We start from the raw sequence: 15,362 nt of genomic DNA on the forward strand, positions 1-15,362 counted from the left end.
TATTTGGTCCTTTCCAAAACGTCCATGTAGACATTTGAACCATGCCAAAAATTACTTTATATTTGGTAGTGGTGGTTTAATTGCTAAATAATGTCCGACACTTGTGACCCCATGGACTATAGCCCACCAGGGTCCTCTGTTCATTAGATTTCCCAGGCAAGAATATTGGATTGGGTTGTTGTTTCCTTCTCCAGGGGATCTTCCCAACTCAGAGATTGAACCCAGGTCTCCTGCATTACAGATGGATTCTTTACCAACTGAGCCAACTTTATATTTCGTCAAATTCAAAACCATTTGGCATAGATCAAAAGTGCCTGTGGATCTTTTGAACAGGATCAAATGTCTTATGGACATTTTGAGTAGGACCAAATGTTTGTTAATCTTTCTTACAATTAGTTATCTGTATTTTATTTTTATTCCAAGTCTGGATTAAAGTTCTTCGAATTCTTTGTTATATCTAAGTTACTTTATTTATACATATATATGTTATTTATATGTTTAGTCACTCAGTAGAGTCCAACTCTTTGTGACCTTGTGAACTATAGCCCACCAGGCTTCTCTGTCCTTGGGAATTCTCCAGGCAAGAATACTGGAGTGGGTTGCCATGCCCTCCTCCAAGGGATCTTCCCAACCCAGGGATCAAACCCAGGTCTCTCCCGCATTGCAGGTGAATTCTTTATCATCTAAACCACCAGGGAAGGCCTATTTATACATAGGAAGTAGTTAATAAATATTAATGAGCTTTATACTATGATGGGAGAAGGCAATGGTAACCTACTCCAGTACTCTTGCCTGGAAAATCCAATGGACAGAAGAGCCTGGTAGGCTGCAGTCCATGGGGTCACTAAGAGTCAGACACGACTGAGCGACTTCACTTTCACTTTCCACTTCCATGCATTGGAGAAGGAAATGACAACCCAATCCAGTGTTCTTGCCTGGAGAATCCCATGGACGGAGAAGCCTGGTAGGCTGCAGTCCATGGGGTCGCACAGAGTCGGACACGACTGAAGCGATGCAGCAATACTATGATGACTCATTATTGATTTTTATCTCTGATAGTAACTAATGAATTATTATTATTACATACTTTGGTAATATATGTTTATTTATTACTTTTAGATTATTAATGTATAAACTATAAGAGTAGAAGACCATGATTAATAAACTATTCAGTAAACACTCTAAGGAAATACACAAAAATGTCATTGATATTTTATTATGCTGATACCATTCTAAGCATACAATGAAGAGAATATAATGCCTTCTTAAGAGGGTATTTTGGGTCTAATCCATCTATCTTGAAGATTTTGTTAAATATCTTCCTTACCAGTCCAACAATGCAGGCCTTAAACTTAAAAAAAAAAGTACAATTATAAATTTTTAGACTTAATTTTATTTAGTCTTTAGGAATAATAAAGCATAATAAAAACATTGTAGAAGGTAGTTAAAATAATAAAACAATGTTGATCTTTCATATGCAAACTCTGAAATTCTTTGAATATTCTCTTATAAAACACTAATGTCAGTAAATAGGAAAACATTACACATAACTAAAGCAGCTGGAAAAAGAGCAAGTATTTCTTAGATCTCAGAATGAAATTGCAATGTAGACCCTTTCATTTTCTTTTCATAATCCTCTTCAAATCTTTCATACTAGACTACAGTAAACTGATTTTTCCAGTCTCCTGAAACACCTGAAAAGAAAGATGAGGTGGTAAATTTTAAACTAATGTTAAAAATTTCTAATATCAATTTTAAGCTTAATTACTAGCTTGTATTTTTAGACCTCTAACTTTATACTGCCATATCTACTCCATAACTCTGTTCTTCACCTCCTACTCCCACTCCCAGACTCTTAGACCTTCCTAATTTTCCAAAAATCTCCGTGGGTTTTTCCAATATCTTATATAAAGAAATAACTTGTTGAATAGCTTCAGGAAATGTCACTGAGAGAAAAATCCAATGTCTCAAAATCTTTACTCTTTGATTTTAAGAGCTTGATTAATAAAGGACCAGAAAGCTTTTCAGACATTTTAAAACTATCTTTTCCAGTGTAAAATGATAAAAAGTTACTAAAGTTATTAAAAAGTTTCTATGATCAAGTAAGATTTAGAAACTACTATATTCAATGTAATTAAATCTATTTCATTATTATTGTATTGTTCTTTCAATCTTCTTGATACTAACCACATCTAAAACCTTAAAGGAAGAAATAGGAAGTAGTATTTATAATGCATATCTGATAGAAACAATGTCATTTTCATAGGGCAATTAAGAAGACACATTTGGAAGCCCAGTTTTAGAGAAAAAATGAAGAAAACATGCCAAAACAACCATCAATCTGGCCTAAGACTTCTTAACCTTGACATTTTATTTATGTATATCTCCACTGTTGATATTTGAAGTCAGCCAGTTCTTTGCTGGGGAGGATGTGGGGGTTGTCCTGTGCATTGTGGGAGGTTTTAGCACCATCCTTAGCCTCTATACATTGGAAGCCAACAGCGAACCCCTAGTCATGATCACCAGCAATGACTTCAAATGTTGTCAAACATCCCCTGGGAGGCAAAATCATACCTGGCCAAGATCCAGATATTCCCAGCAAGGCTTATCCATTGCACAGTTCCTAACCTCCTAAAAATATCTCTAGAATGTACTGATGCATTATAATTACAATTTCCTTTAATAGTGCCTTTACAGGTTCTCATCAAAACATCTGTTCCTCCAAAACTGTCTTAGATTATATTAATATTTACTCTCTTCTTCACTGTAAAAAGATTTTACACCTATGTCCATTGTAGCATGTTGTGTGATTCCTCCTTGCCTCATTAACTTTGGGCTGGGATTTTTTGTATGCTTTGGCCAAAGGAATTTGAATGTATGTGGTATATAGCACATATGAACAGAAACTTTAAAGGGCCTGGCAAGTTTCCAACATCTTTCTTGATCTTTCTCTCTTTTTTGAGGGCATAGCTCACAAAAGGGCAGCTCTTTCAGTCTGGGTTTCAGAAAGAGAAAACATAAGAGGCAGAGCCCATGAGAGTCAAACAAAACTAATCAGAGTCAAAAAGAAATGAACAAAATTGCTGCAGCCACAGTTGGCCAACATACAACAATATTAAACAAAAAACAAATCCCTAAGCTACTGAGATTCTTGGGGTTGTTTGTTTTAGCAAAGATGACTAATGCATACGCAACTAACAGAATTTATCAATCTCATCATAAGGACAAAGACATACACACACATTTTGTTCATTCACTTAGTCGTGTCCAACTACAGCATTCTGGGCTTCCCTGTCCTTCACCATCTTCCAGATTTTGCTCACATTCGTGTCCGTTGAGTTGGTGATGCCATCCAACCATACACACACACACACACACACACACACACACACTTCAACTCAACATATATTCAGTAAAGGAATATTTTGTGCAAAATGTTGACTACAGTTCAATACTTGAGTATGCAATGATTTATCATAATCATAGAAACAATCTCAAGGAATTGGATTTTCTTTCATGGTAACCCACTCCAGTACTCTTTCTTGCCTTGAAAATCCCATGGACAGAGGAGCCTGGTAGGCTACAGTCCATGGGGTCACAAAGAGTCGGACATGACTAAGCGACTTCACTTTCATTTTTCATTAATTTATTCCCAGCATTATTTAAGCTAGTTACCAACCATAGCAAAAATTTTAGGGAATATGAAGAATATCTAGATAATTCAGACAAATAACAGTTATCCTTCTGATACATCATTGAATGTCAAAATCTATACTTATCAACACATAGATTCTTGAATAAACATTTTTTACTAGGAAGCTTGTCTTACATGTTAGACTTACAATAATAATAAATATTTTTGCCATGAATTATTTCCTTTAATAATTTTTTTCATAAAACTTTCTCCCCAACATACTTAATCTCTTCCCATTTACTTTGATATTGTTCTTATCTGCCTACATACAATGTCCATAATATTACTATCAATTTGTATAGAAGCTAATATATAATGTATATAAAGCTACCTTTTCTCATGAAGGGAGACACAGAATGGTCCATACAAAATTTTGGCATAGTGGTATAATTTGCACTAGGATTTTGCTTCATCATATCAAAGGAGCTATGATAGAGGATTTTATCCACAGTTTCTTCTGGAAGGTCTTTATCTAGAAATTTTAATAACTTCTGAATTTCACACTTTGGATCCTAAAAAATATTATAAAGAAACAGGATTATTTCAGGTAGATTTAGTCATGAAGTAAGCAATGCATTTTATAAGGATCCACATATCAATGTGTCAGAGGAAATATTTTTATAGTTTTATATGGCCTTTTCAATTTCCTTTCCCAAGTGTATAATCCTATTCTTGATTATACCAGACAACCATCTGCTAAAAGGAAGAGGTAAGATTTGTTTCAAAAAATGGAGAAAAAAAAAAAGGTCAATATTCAACTTTTCACTTTCAAAAGTAGAATTATCCTGTAGAATAATAGATGGTGATAAAACAAACTTGGGTCTCCTGCATTGTAGGTGGATTCTTTACAGACTGAGCCACCAGGGAAGCCCTATGATATTATGGCAAGGTATAATTAAGATAAGATATAATTATGACAAGATGAAATTTTCAAAACCCCTTTATCTTCTTTTTATAGCATATCTAATATTAAGAATAGATTTCCACCAAGCATTTAAAGAAGAATTAATATGAATATTTCTCAAACTCTTCCAAAAAGTAGAAGCTAAGAGAATACTTCCAAACTCATTTTATGAAGCCTGCCTTACCCAGACAACAAAGCTAGACAAGTAGAGTATCAGAAATGAAAATTGCAAGTCAATATCTCTGGTGAATATCAGTGCAAAAAACATGAACAAAATACTGGCAAACTAAATTCAACAGCACATTAAAAGGATCATATGCTATAATCATACCATTTCTGTCCTTTATGGAGCCCATCTTTGCATGAAATGTTCCCTTGGTATATCTAATTTTCTTGAAGAGATCTCTAGTCTTTCCCATTCTGTTGGTTGCCTCATTTCTTTGCATTGATCGCTGAGGAAGGCTTTCTTATCTCTTCTTGCAATTCTTTGGAACTCTGCATTCAGATGCTTATATCTTTCCTTTTCTCCTTTGCTTTTCACTTCTCTTCTTTTCACAGCTATTTGTAAGGCCTCCCCAGACAGCCATTTTGCTTTTTTGCATTTCTTTTCCACGGGGATGATCTTGATCCCTGTCTCCTGTACAGTCACGAACCTCCATCCATAGTTCATCAGGCACTCTATCTATCAGATCTAGTCCCTTAAATCTATTTCTCATTTCCACTGTATAATCATAAGGGATTTGATTTAGGTTATACCTGAATGGTCTAGTGATTTTCCCTACTTTCTTCAATTTAAGTCTGAATTTGGCAATAAGGAGTTCATGATCTGAACACAGTCAGCTCCTGGGCTTGTTTTTGCTGACTGTATAGAGCTTTCCATCTTTGGCTGCAAAGAATATAATCAATCTGATTTCAGTGTTGACCATCTGGTGATTTTCATGTGTAGAGCCAACTCTTGTGTTGTTGGAAGTGGGTTAAGAAGAGGTGGCAAGAATACACAGAAGAACTGTACAAAAAAGATATTCACAACCAAGATAATCATGATGGTGTGATCACTCACCTAGAGCCAGACATCCTGGAATATGAAGTCAAGTGGGCCTTAGAAAGCTTCACTATGAACAAAGCTAGTGGAAGTGATGGAATTCCAGTTGAGCTATTTCAAATCCTGAAAGATGATGCTGTGAAAGTGCTGCACTCAATATGCCAGCAAATTTGGAAAACTCAGCAGTGGCCACAGGACTGGAAAAGTTCAGTTTTCATTCCAATCCCAAAGAAAGGCAATGTCAAAGAATGCTCAAACTACTGCACAATTGCACTCATCTCACACACTGGTAAAGTAATGCTCAAAATTCTCCAAGCCAGGCTTCAGCAATACATGAACCGTGAATTTCCAGATGTTCAAGCTGGTTTTAGAAAAGACAGAGGAACCAGAGATCAAATTGCCAACATCTGCTGGATCATGGAAAAAGCAAGAGAGTTCCAGAAAAACATCTATATCTGCTTTACTGACTATGCCAAAGCCTTTGACTGTGTGGATCACAATAAACTGTGGAAAATTTGGAAAGAGATGGGAATACCAGACCACCTGACTTGCCTCTTGAGAAACCTATATGCAGGTCAGGAAGCAACAGTTAGAACTGGACATGGAACAACAGACTGGTTCCAAATAAGAAAAGGAGTATGTCAAGGCTGTATATTGTCACCCGGCTTATTTAACTTATATGCAGAGTACATCATGAGAGACGCTGGGCTGGAAGAAACACAAGCTGGAATGAAGATTGCAGGGAGAAATACCAATAACCTCAGATATGCAGATGACACCACCCTTATGGCAGAAAGTGAAGAGGAACTCAAAAGCCTCTTGATGAAAGTGAAAGTGGAGAGTGAAAAAGTTGGCTTAAAGCTCAACATTCAGAAAACCAAGATCATGGCATCCGGTCCCATCACTTCATGGGAAATAGATAGGGAAACAGTGGAAACAGTGGCTGACTTTATTTTTATGGGCTCCGAAATCACTGCAGATAGTGATTGCAGCCATGACATTAAAAGACGCTTACTCCTTGGAAGGAAAGTTATGACCAACCTAGAGAGCACATTCAAAAACAGAGGCATTACTTTGCCAACAAAGGTCCATCTAGTCAAGGCTATGGTTTTTCCAGTAGTCATGTATGGATGTGAGAGTTGGACTGTGAAGAATTGATACTTTAGAACTGTGGTGTTGGAGAAGACTCTTGTGAGTCCCTTGCCCAGAAAGGAGATCCAACCAGTCAATTCTAAAGGAGATCAGTCTTAGGTGTTCTTTGGAAGGAATGATGCTAAAGCTGAAAGTCCTGTTCTTGGCCACCTCATGCAAAGAGTTGACATATTGGAAAAGACTTTGATGCTTGGAGGGATTGGGGGCAGGAGGAAAAGGAGATGACAGAGGATGAGATGGCTGGATGGCATTACCTACTCGATGGATGTGCATTTGAGTGAACTCCAGGAGTTGGTGATGGACAGAGAGGCCTGGCGTGCTGCAGTTTATGGGGTCGCAAAGAGTTGGACACGACAGAGTGACTGAACTGGACTGAACTGATGCTATAATCAAGTGAGATTTATTCTGGGGATGCATAAATGTTTCAACATCTGCAAATCAATGTGATACATCACATTAACAAAATCAAGAATATAAATCACATGATCATCTCAATAGATGCAGAAAAAATCATTTGACAAAATTTAATACAGATTTATGATTAAGAACTCTCAACAAAGGGAATAGAGAAGGAACATACATCAGTAAAATTAAGGACACATATAAATCCAGAGCTAACATACTCAAAGGTGAAAAGCTGAAAGTTTTCTAAGGCTAGGAATAATGGTTAACCATACTCAATAATACTCTGTTATAAGTTTTAAAGTTGCAGAGAGAGTATATCTAAAAAGTCTCATCACAAGAAAAGATATATATATAACTCTGTGTTGTGATGTATATCAATTAGACTTATTGTGGTGGTTATTTTATACTGTAGACAGATATTGAATCATTCTTTTGTACACCTGAAACTAATATTATATGTCAATTATATCTTGATAAAATAACGAATAGATATACCTCTCAGAGAAATCTCTTATATTAGAAAAAAGATATTCTTTCTACCTCTCACACTTATATAGATATTTTGATAGTCTGAGTATACGAGGACAGTAAAATAAAAACCTGTGCAGTTTCCAGCCCAAGGAGTGGTAGGGAAGAGAAAGAGACAATAATGAAGAGGAGAGATCCATTTAATGTATTCCTTGTGACTTTCCTTCTCTATGCATCAGGACTGGACCTAGAAGAGCATGTTAGATGTAATGAAAGAGTTGCATTCAGATCGAATAGCTTGTGCCCTGCTACCCACTGAGGAAGTGTTCTTCTTGATGCTCTAAACCAGACTGAAACAGAGAGCCATAATCTTAGTGAATTGATGAGATCAGCCAGAAAACAATCTGAGCTTTCACTTTCCTAAGACATCCATCTCAATTCATGGAAACAGAACCAGAAAGTTTCTGTGGTGGCTCTAATAGAATCTATTTCTTATAACTGCATAACTTAACATGGTAGCAATAAGATACACGCCCTAATTCTTCAAGCGGAAGAATTACTATGAAAGTTGAATCCCCAGTTGTGACTAGTCTATCATGTGAAAGGTACGTGGAAGAGTGAGGGGAAAGGGTGGAGAAGGCTTGGAATGGTAATATTTTGGGCAGATCTGATAACAGAGACACTGGAACCCTTGATTAATTTTGAGCTTTTTCTGACAGAAGATGTAGGTTCTCCTCCCATATTTGAGAAGATTCAAATTCCTTGGAATAGGAAATGGCAACCCACTCCAGTATTCTTGCCTGGGACATCCCATGGATGGAGTAATCTGGCAGGCTTCAGTCCATGGGGTTGCAAAGAGCCAAACACGACTTAGCGACTAACCAACAAAAACAAAACTTCCTTAGCTCAAAGACCTTATTAAGACCTAATGTGGGAACTTCTCTTTCAAGATACTGCTTATCATCTTCAATCTCTATTTGTTGCTTCTTGTCCCGTAATTAGGGCAATATACCACACCATAATCCAGAGTGGCAAGTGCAAAGTGGTTTGAACAGGATGCATGGGAAGCTGAGAATTTGACTAGCAAATCTGCCAGAGAGGATTGCCTTAGGTGCGTAAGGTAGTTTCTTTAGGGGATGTGTGTGGAATAGATTTCCCAAATAAGAGATGAATGAATCATAGTCATCCAAGGGAATTTAGGTGTGGACAGGTTCTCTGAGAGACATTCAGTTTAAGAGATGAGACATATTTCTTAAATGAATTACCTAAATAATCAGGACAGGATAAGTTTTCAATCAAATTGTAGAATGAATTCTTTTCAATGCTAATGATTAAACTGAAGAAGAAAAAATAAAAGTTATATGTTTTAGAGATTACATAATAAAAATTACATTGCTTCCCCAATATCCTTGCCATAATAGTATAGGAGACTAAAAAACCATAAATAAACATATACATAAAATAATTAGAGGTGGTTGATACTATGAAAATAACAATAGAAGCAAAAGAGACTTTAGTAGACAAAAGATAAGTTATCTGATCTTGTGAACATGAAAGAGCTCTGTGGAGAGATAATACCCACGACATGAAGCATGAGAAGAGGTTAATCTAAAAATAGTAGGAAAAATGTTTCAAGTAAGCTCAATTTTTTGAGAAATGGAAAATGGCATCAGAAAAGATTGGAGAGACAGACAGGGACTAAATAATGTGCAAATCTATAAATTATCTTAATGTTTTATACTTTGGGGCTTCCCTGGTGGCTCATCAAGGCTAAAGAATCCACTTGCCAATGCAGGAGACACAGGTTTCATCCCTGCATCAGGAAGATACCCTGAAGAAGGAAATGGCAACCCACTCCAGTATTCTTGCCTGGAATATTCAATGGATAGAGGTGCTTGGTGGGCTAAAGTCCATGGGGTCATAGAGTGTTGGACAAAACTTAGTGACTAAACAACAGCAGCAGAGACAGAAGTCATTGAAAGATTATTAGAAGACAGTGGACATACTTTGATTCAGATTTTAAGATCATTCTCTCTGAGTGAATAACAGAAGCAAAATTAGTTCAAATATATCAAGACAGTTGGCTGAACTACAGTAGGAGACAGTATTAGCAGAAAGGAGTAGATTAAGTAAAAGATCAAGTTTCAAGGCTGAATTAATAGAACAGAAGATTAGTCATGAGGACTTGCCAGATGGCGCTAGAATTAAACAAACAAACAAACAAACAAATCACCTCCCAGAGCAAGAGACTAAGAGACATCAGTTGGACCCCTGGTTGGCAAAGATCCCCTGGAGAAGGAAGATCGCAACTCACTTCATTATCCTTGCCTGGAGAGTCTCATGGACAGAGGAACTTGGTGGGTTCTGGTCCAGTTCAGTTCATTTTAGTCGCTCAGTCATGTCTGACTCTTAGAGACCCCATGGACTGCACCATGACAGACTTCTCTGTTCATCACCAGCTCCCAGAGCCTACTCAAACTCATGTCCATTGAGTTGGTGATGCCATCCAACCAACTCATTCCCTGTCGCCCCCTTCTCCTGCCTTCAATCTTTCCCAGCATCTGGGTCTTTTCCAGTGAGTCAGTTCTTTGCATCAGGTGGCCAAAGTATTGGAGTTTCAGCTTCACTATCAGTCTTTCCAATGTATATTCAAGATTGATTTTCTTTAGGATGGACTGGTTGGATCTCCTTGTTGTGCAAGGGATGCTCAGGAGTCTCTCCAACACCACAGTTCAAAAGCATCAATTCTTTGGCACTCAGCTTTCCTTATAGTCCAACTCTCACATCCATACATAACTACTGGAAAAACTATAGCTGTGACTAGATGGAACTTTATTGGCAAAGTAATGTCTCTACTTTTTAATATGCTGTCTATATTGGTCATAGCTTTTCTTCCAAGGAGCAAGCATTTTTTAATTTCATGGCTGCAGTCACCATCTGCAGTGATTTTGGAGACCAAGAAAATAAAGTCTCTCACTATTTCCATTGTTTCTCTATCTATTTGCCATGCAGTGATGGGACCAGATGCCATGATCTTAGTTTTCTGAATGTTGAGTTTTAAGCCAACATTTCACTCTCCTCTTTCATCAAGAGGCTCTTTAGTTCTTCTTCACTTTCTTCCATAAATGTGGTATCATCTACATATCTGAGGTTATTGATATTTCTCCCAGCAATCTTGATTAAAGCTTGTGCTTCATCCAGCCTGGCATTTCACATGACATACTCCACATATAAATTAAATAAGCAGGGTGACAAAATATAGCCTTGACGTACACCTTTCCTGATTTGGAAACAGTCTGTTGTTCCATGTCCAGTTCAAACTGTTGCTTCTTGATCTGCACACAGATTTCTCAGGAAGCAAGTCAGGTGGTCTGGTATTCCCATATCTTGAAGAATTTTCCACAGTTTGTTGTGATCCACACAGTCAAAGGCTTTGGCATAGTCAATAAAGCAGAATGATTTTCTGGAAACCTGTTGCTTTTTCAGTGATCCAGCAGATGTTGGCAATTTGATCTCTGGTTCCTCTGCCTTTTCTAAAACCAGCTTGAACATCTGGCAGTTCACAGTTCATGAACTGTTGAAGCCTGGCTTGGAGAATTTTGAGCATTACTTTGCTAGCATGTGAGATGAGTGTAATTGTGCAGTAGTTTAAGCATTCTTTGACATTGCCTCTCTTTGGGATTGGAATGAAAACTGACCTTTTCCAGTCCTGTGGCCACTGCTGAGTTTTCCAAATGTGCTGACATATTGAGTGCTGTGCTTTCACAGCATTATCTTTTAGCATTTGAAATAGCTCAACTGGAATTCCATCACCTCCACTAGCTTTGTTTGTGGTGATGCTTCCTAAGGCCCACTTGTCTTCACATTCCAGGATGTCTGGTTCTAGGTGAGTGATCACACCATCAGGATTATCTGGATCATGAAGGTCTTTTTTGTATAGTTCTTTTGCGTATTCTTGCTACCTCTTCTTAATATCTTCTGCTTCTGTTAGGTCCCTACCATTTCTGTCCTTTATTATGCCCATCTTTGCATGAAATGTTCCCTTGGTATCTCTAATTTTCTTGAAGAGATCTCTAGTCTTTCCCATTCTATTGTTTTCCTCTATTTCTTTGCACTGATCGCTGAAGAAGGCTTTCTTATCTCTCCTTGCTATTCTCTGGAACTCTGCATTCAAATGGGTATATCTTTCCTTTTCTCCTTTGCCTTTCACTTCTTTTCCTTTCATAGCTATTTGTAAGGCCTACTCAGACAACCATTTTGCCTTTTTTCATTTCTTTTCCATGGTGATGGTTTTGATCACTGCCTCCTGTACAATGTCACGAACCTCCATCCATAGTTCTTCAGGCACTCTATTAGATCTACTCCTTTGAATCTGCTTATCACTTCCACTGTATACTCATAAGGGATTTGATTTAGGTCATACCTGAGTGGTCTAGTTCCTGAATGCTTCCAGTCCATAGGGTTGCAAAGAGTCCGAAAAGAATGAAGTGACTTAGCACACACAGATTACTCATATTTATAGATCAAAAAGAAAAGAAAGTGTGATACAAAGATGAATCTTAAGTTTCCTTAAAAATGAAGAAATAGTAGTTTGCTCTTACCTGTTTCATGTCTTCATAAAACAGATAAAGTATGCGATAATGTTTTTTCTTCTCCCACCAGCCCTTAACATGGTCATACCAAGAACCAAAAGCCACTAAATTGAGACATAAAATGATCACATAATTAAAATATTTACATGAAGAAAAGAATTGTTCAACATTATTCCCAGTCATCCTCACACATCAGTATGATTACTTATTAGTTCAGGAATGAGGGGTGGTAGGATAAGAGAAACATATCAAATAATTCCTGTTCTCACCCAACTTACAATCTTAGAAAGGATGAAATACTTCTGTTACATGATGAATTGTGTCCCCTCAAATTCTTATGTTGAAGTCCCGATCACTAGTACTGCAGACTACAACTGATTTTGGAAATAAACTGAAGAAGTAGTTATTAGGCAAAAAGGAACTAGAAATTGAAGATTTAGAAAATTCTCAGCTTATCCATATTGAAAAAGGATCTGAGAAAGTATACTCTGGAAAAAACACCAAGGATGTGATTGGCAGCATTCATCAAAGAGGTTCAGTGTGTGACTTAAAAATACAATTAGTTATCTCAGTGAAAACACTGCCAGTTTGCACTGAAGGGACGGTGGCAGGTTGAAATGTGAGAAGACTGTTAGACTTCTGGGTCCCTACAGGCAAGAAATAGACCAATAGGGCCATGTGGCTGCGAACATGCTTCTTTCTTCAAGGATGACCCGAAAGGAGGTTCAGAGGTCATCAGGAAATTACAACAAACATGTACAATGAGACCATATGAAGATATAGGGAGAAGATGGTCACCTGCAAGACAAGAAGAAAAGCCTCAGAAATCAACCCTGAGTACACCTTTATCTTGGACGTCTAACCTTCAGAACTGTGAGAAAATAAATGTGAGTTGTTTAAGCCATTCAGTCTGTGGTACTTTTCTATGACAGGCCTAGCAAAAAAGATACAGCTACAAATAAATAAAACTAAAATTACAAGAGCAAGATGGCAGATACTAAGTATCACAGAAGGTAAGTGGTATTGAAGTTCATAGGAGAGGGAGAGGGAGAGAAAGACAGGGATTGAGAGGTTAGGAATGGGATGTGGAAGAAGCATAGAGTTACTACCATAGGCATGAATATGTTTCCTAAAAGAGGCTCTGTAGAAGAACAAAGACTTGAATATAAAATTTTCACTCAAGAATTTCCAGTTTATATAATAAAAATGGAGGAATGGTAGAGAAAAGAAAGTCCAAAAGATATGTACAAAATCAAAACAATATAAGGGGAGGGACAGTAAGAAAGTGCTTATCAGTGGTCACTAAGCAGTAACAAAACAGAGACTTAGGATTGATGACTCTGTAAGTCTCATATTCCCCAAAAGTCTTTAAAGGGAAGAGACTATATGTTTTATCTTTTGCTTTGTCTATCTTCTTCATACACTAGTAGAATGTTGGGCATATATTAGGTTTATAATAAATACAAAATTTGTATTTAAACCTTATATCTCCTTGTAAAAAGATTTTTCACAATGGAACTCTATCATTAAAATAAGATTTAGACTCACCCTTTCCAGTCATGAATTTATCTAGGAATTCCTCCCAGGTACCAGGATCTGGATGCATTTTTGCCATTTGGTAAAAATAATAGTAAGACACGGCTACATCATTAGCATTCCGTGCCACATAGACCATCTATGGGGAGATAGGGAAAATCATCATGTCATTTATATTCTTTAATCACTTGTATTTTTTTGCTTACCCTGGCAGAATGTTTATTTTCCTTTTTTTAATCATAACCTAAGCTTTATATTTATATTCTGACATAGTATATTCATGACTATATATAACACAAAAACTTATATCTCACTTCCCTGATTTGTCTTTAGTCTTTCAAAAGAAGAACATCTCTTAACACATGGAAAACCAAGTATAATAAGAATTACAGTAAATACTGAATTTTAAGAATGAACTAAACTTGCTCTTAAATTGAGAATATTTCTCTGTACAACTTGTTAAAACTAATAATGAAAGGAAAAAGCACGTTTATAAAGCTGAAAAAACACCTTATCTTTTATTGAAAAGAAACTATTATTTGGGTACATTTAATCAATGTACATAACGATCATTGCTGTTTATAATGATTGACATGGAAGTAAAATTTATGTATTAAGATGCCAAGTATGTTTGAAGGCAGACATTTTGAATACATTTCCCAATAAAAGTGATATTGGTATGCCTTGCTGGCAAATCCTATGAAGTCCATTAAGCCTACTTATCCCCTGTAAAAGCATACCTGAAAACACTGAAGCCCTAGCCACTTATGCAGTAAATATATTTCTAAGTAAAAATGTATTTCAGGAAGAAATCTCCTTTCATCTAAACAGAATCTGAGCTTTCTTCTTCTTTTCCAACTGATGGAGAAAGGAAATGGGAACTTTTATAATCCCATACCACTGGTAGTTCTCATATTCTGGACAGGCTTAGAAAGAAGAAAGAAGTGACATGAATGGAGAGGGATTTTTCAAAAGTTTAGAGCTTGGACTCTGTTGCTGATATAATTTTTTGAGAAAATACTAAACTTTGCAAATATTCTCAATTGGTTTCTGTTTCAACCATGGTGATGAATCAACTGCTTTCTTATCACCCCTTCTATTTCTTTAATGAAGTCTGTGAGATAGAAATATAGATAAAAGGCTCTCAGAGATACTCCCCAATTCTCCTAACACCAAGGTATTTCTGGGAGTTTCTATGAGTTTTTACTTCAAGATTTAAGATGATAAACTATATCCTTACTTCCTTATCACATTTGTTTTAATTAGATTTTGAATGAAAAACAAAGGTAGACACAAACACACATACAAAGACATTTTGGATAACATAAATAAAGTATAATCAATCAATTTTTCAAAAGAAAAACTACAGCTGAAAAACAACAGCTGTTTTGCTCATTCTATTAAAGATGTGGTGATAAAGACATGCTCTAAATACCTTTCTCAGATCTACAGGTCTGGTGACTGTCTAGCTTTCCAGATTCATTTTCCAACCACATTAAACCATTTGTGGAATCTGCCTCATGCCTTGCTGTTTCACATGTTAGGCTATGTACATATAGTTTTCTTTTT

The 15,362-nt window shown here is 36.6% G+C and overlaps 1 protein-coding gene across 1 annotated transcript in view; it reads right to left on the minus strand.

Annotated features, from left to right (window-relative positions):
* Positions 1–1,421: 1,421 nt before the first annotated feature.
* The window catches only part of LOC113894728 (sulfotransferase 1 family member D1-like), a 37,691-nt gene continuing 23,750 nt past the window's right edge, over positions 1,422–15,362 (minus strand). Inside the window, exons 4-7 of the mRNA XM_027545401.1 lie at positions 13,806–13,932; positions 12,267–12,361; positions 4,026–4,206; positions 1,422–1,694 (exon numbers count right to left, since the gene is read on the minus strand). Coding sequence (XP_027401202.1) covers positions 1,654–1,694; positions 4,026–4,206; positions 12,267–12,361; positions 13,806–13,932 — 444 coding nt within the window. The 3' untranslated portion in view covers positions 1,422–1,653. The remainder of the gene's footprint in view (positions 1,695–4,025; positions 4,207–12,266; positions 12,362–13,805; positions 13,933–15,362) is intronic.

The sequence above is a fragment of the Bos indicus x Bos taurus genome, chromosome 6 (assembly GCF_003369695.1).
Source record: "Bos indicus x Bos taurus breed Angus x Brahman F1 hybrid chromosome 6, Bos_hybrid_MaternalHap_v2.0, whole genome shotgun sequence".
In the NCBI taxonomy this organism is placed as follows: domain Eukaryota; kingdom Metazoa; phylum Chordata; class Mammalia; order Artiodactyla; family Bovidae; genus Bos; species Bos indicus x Bos taurus.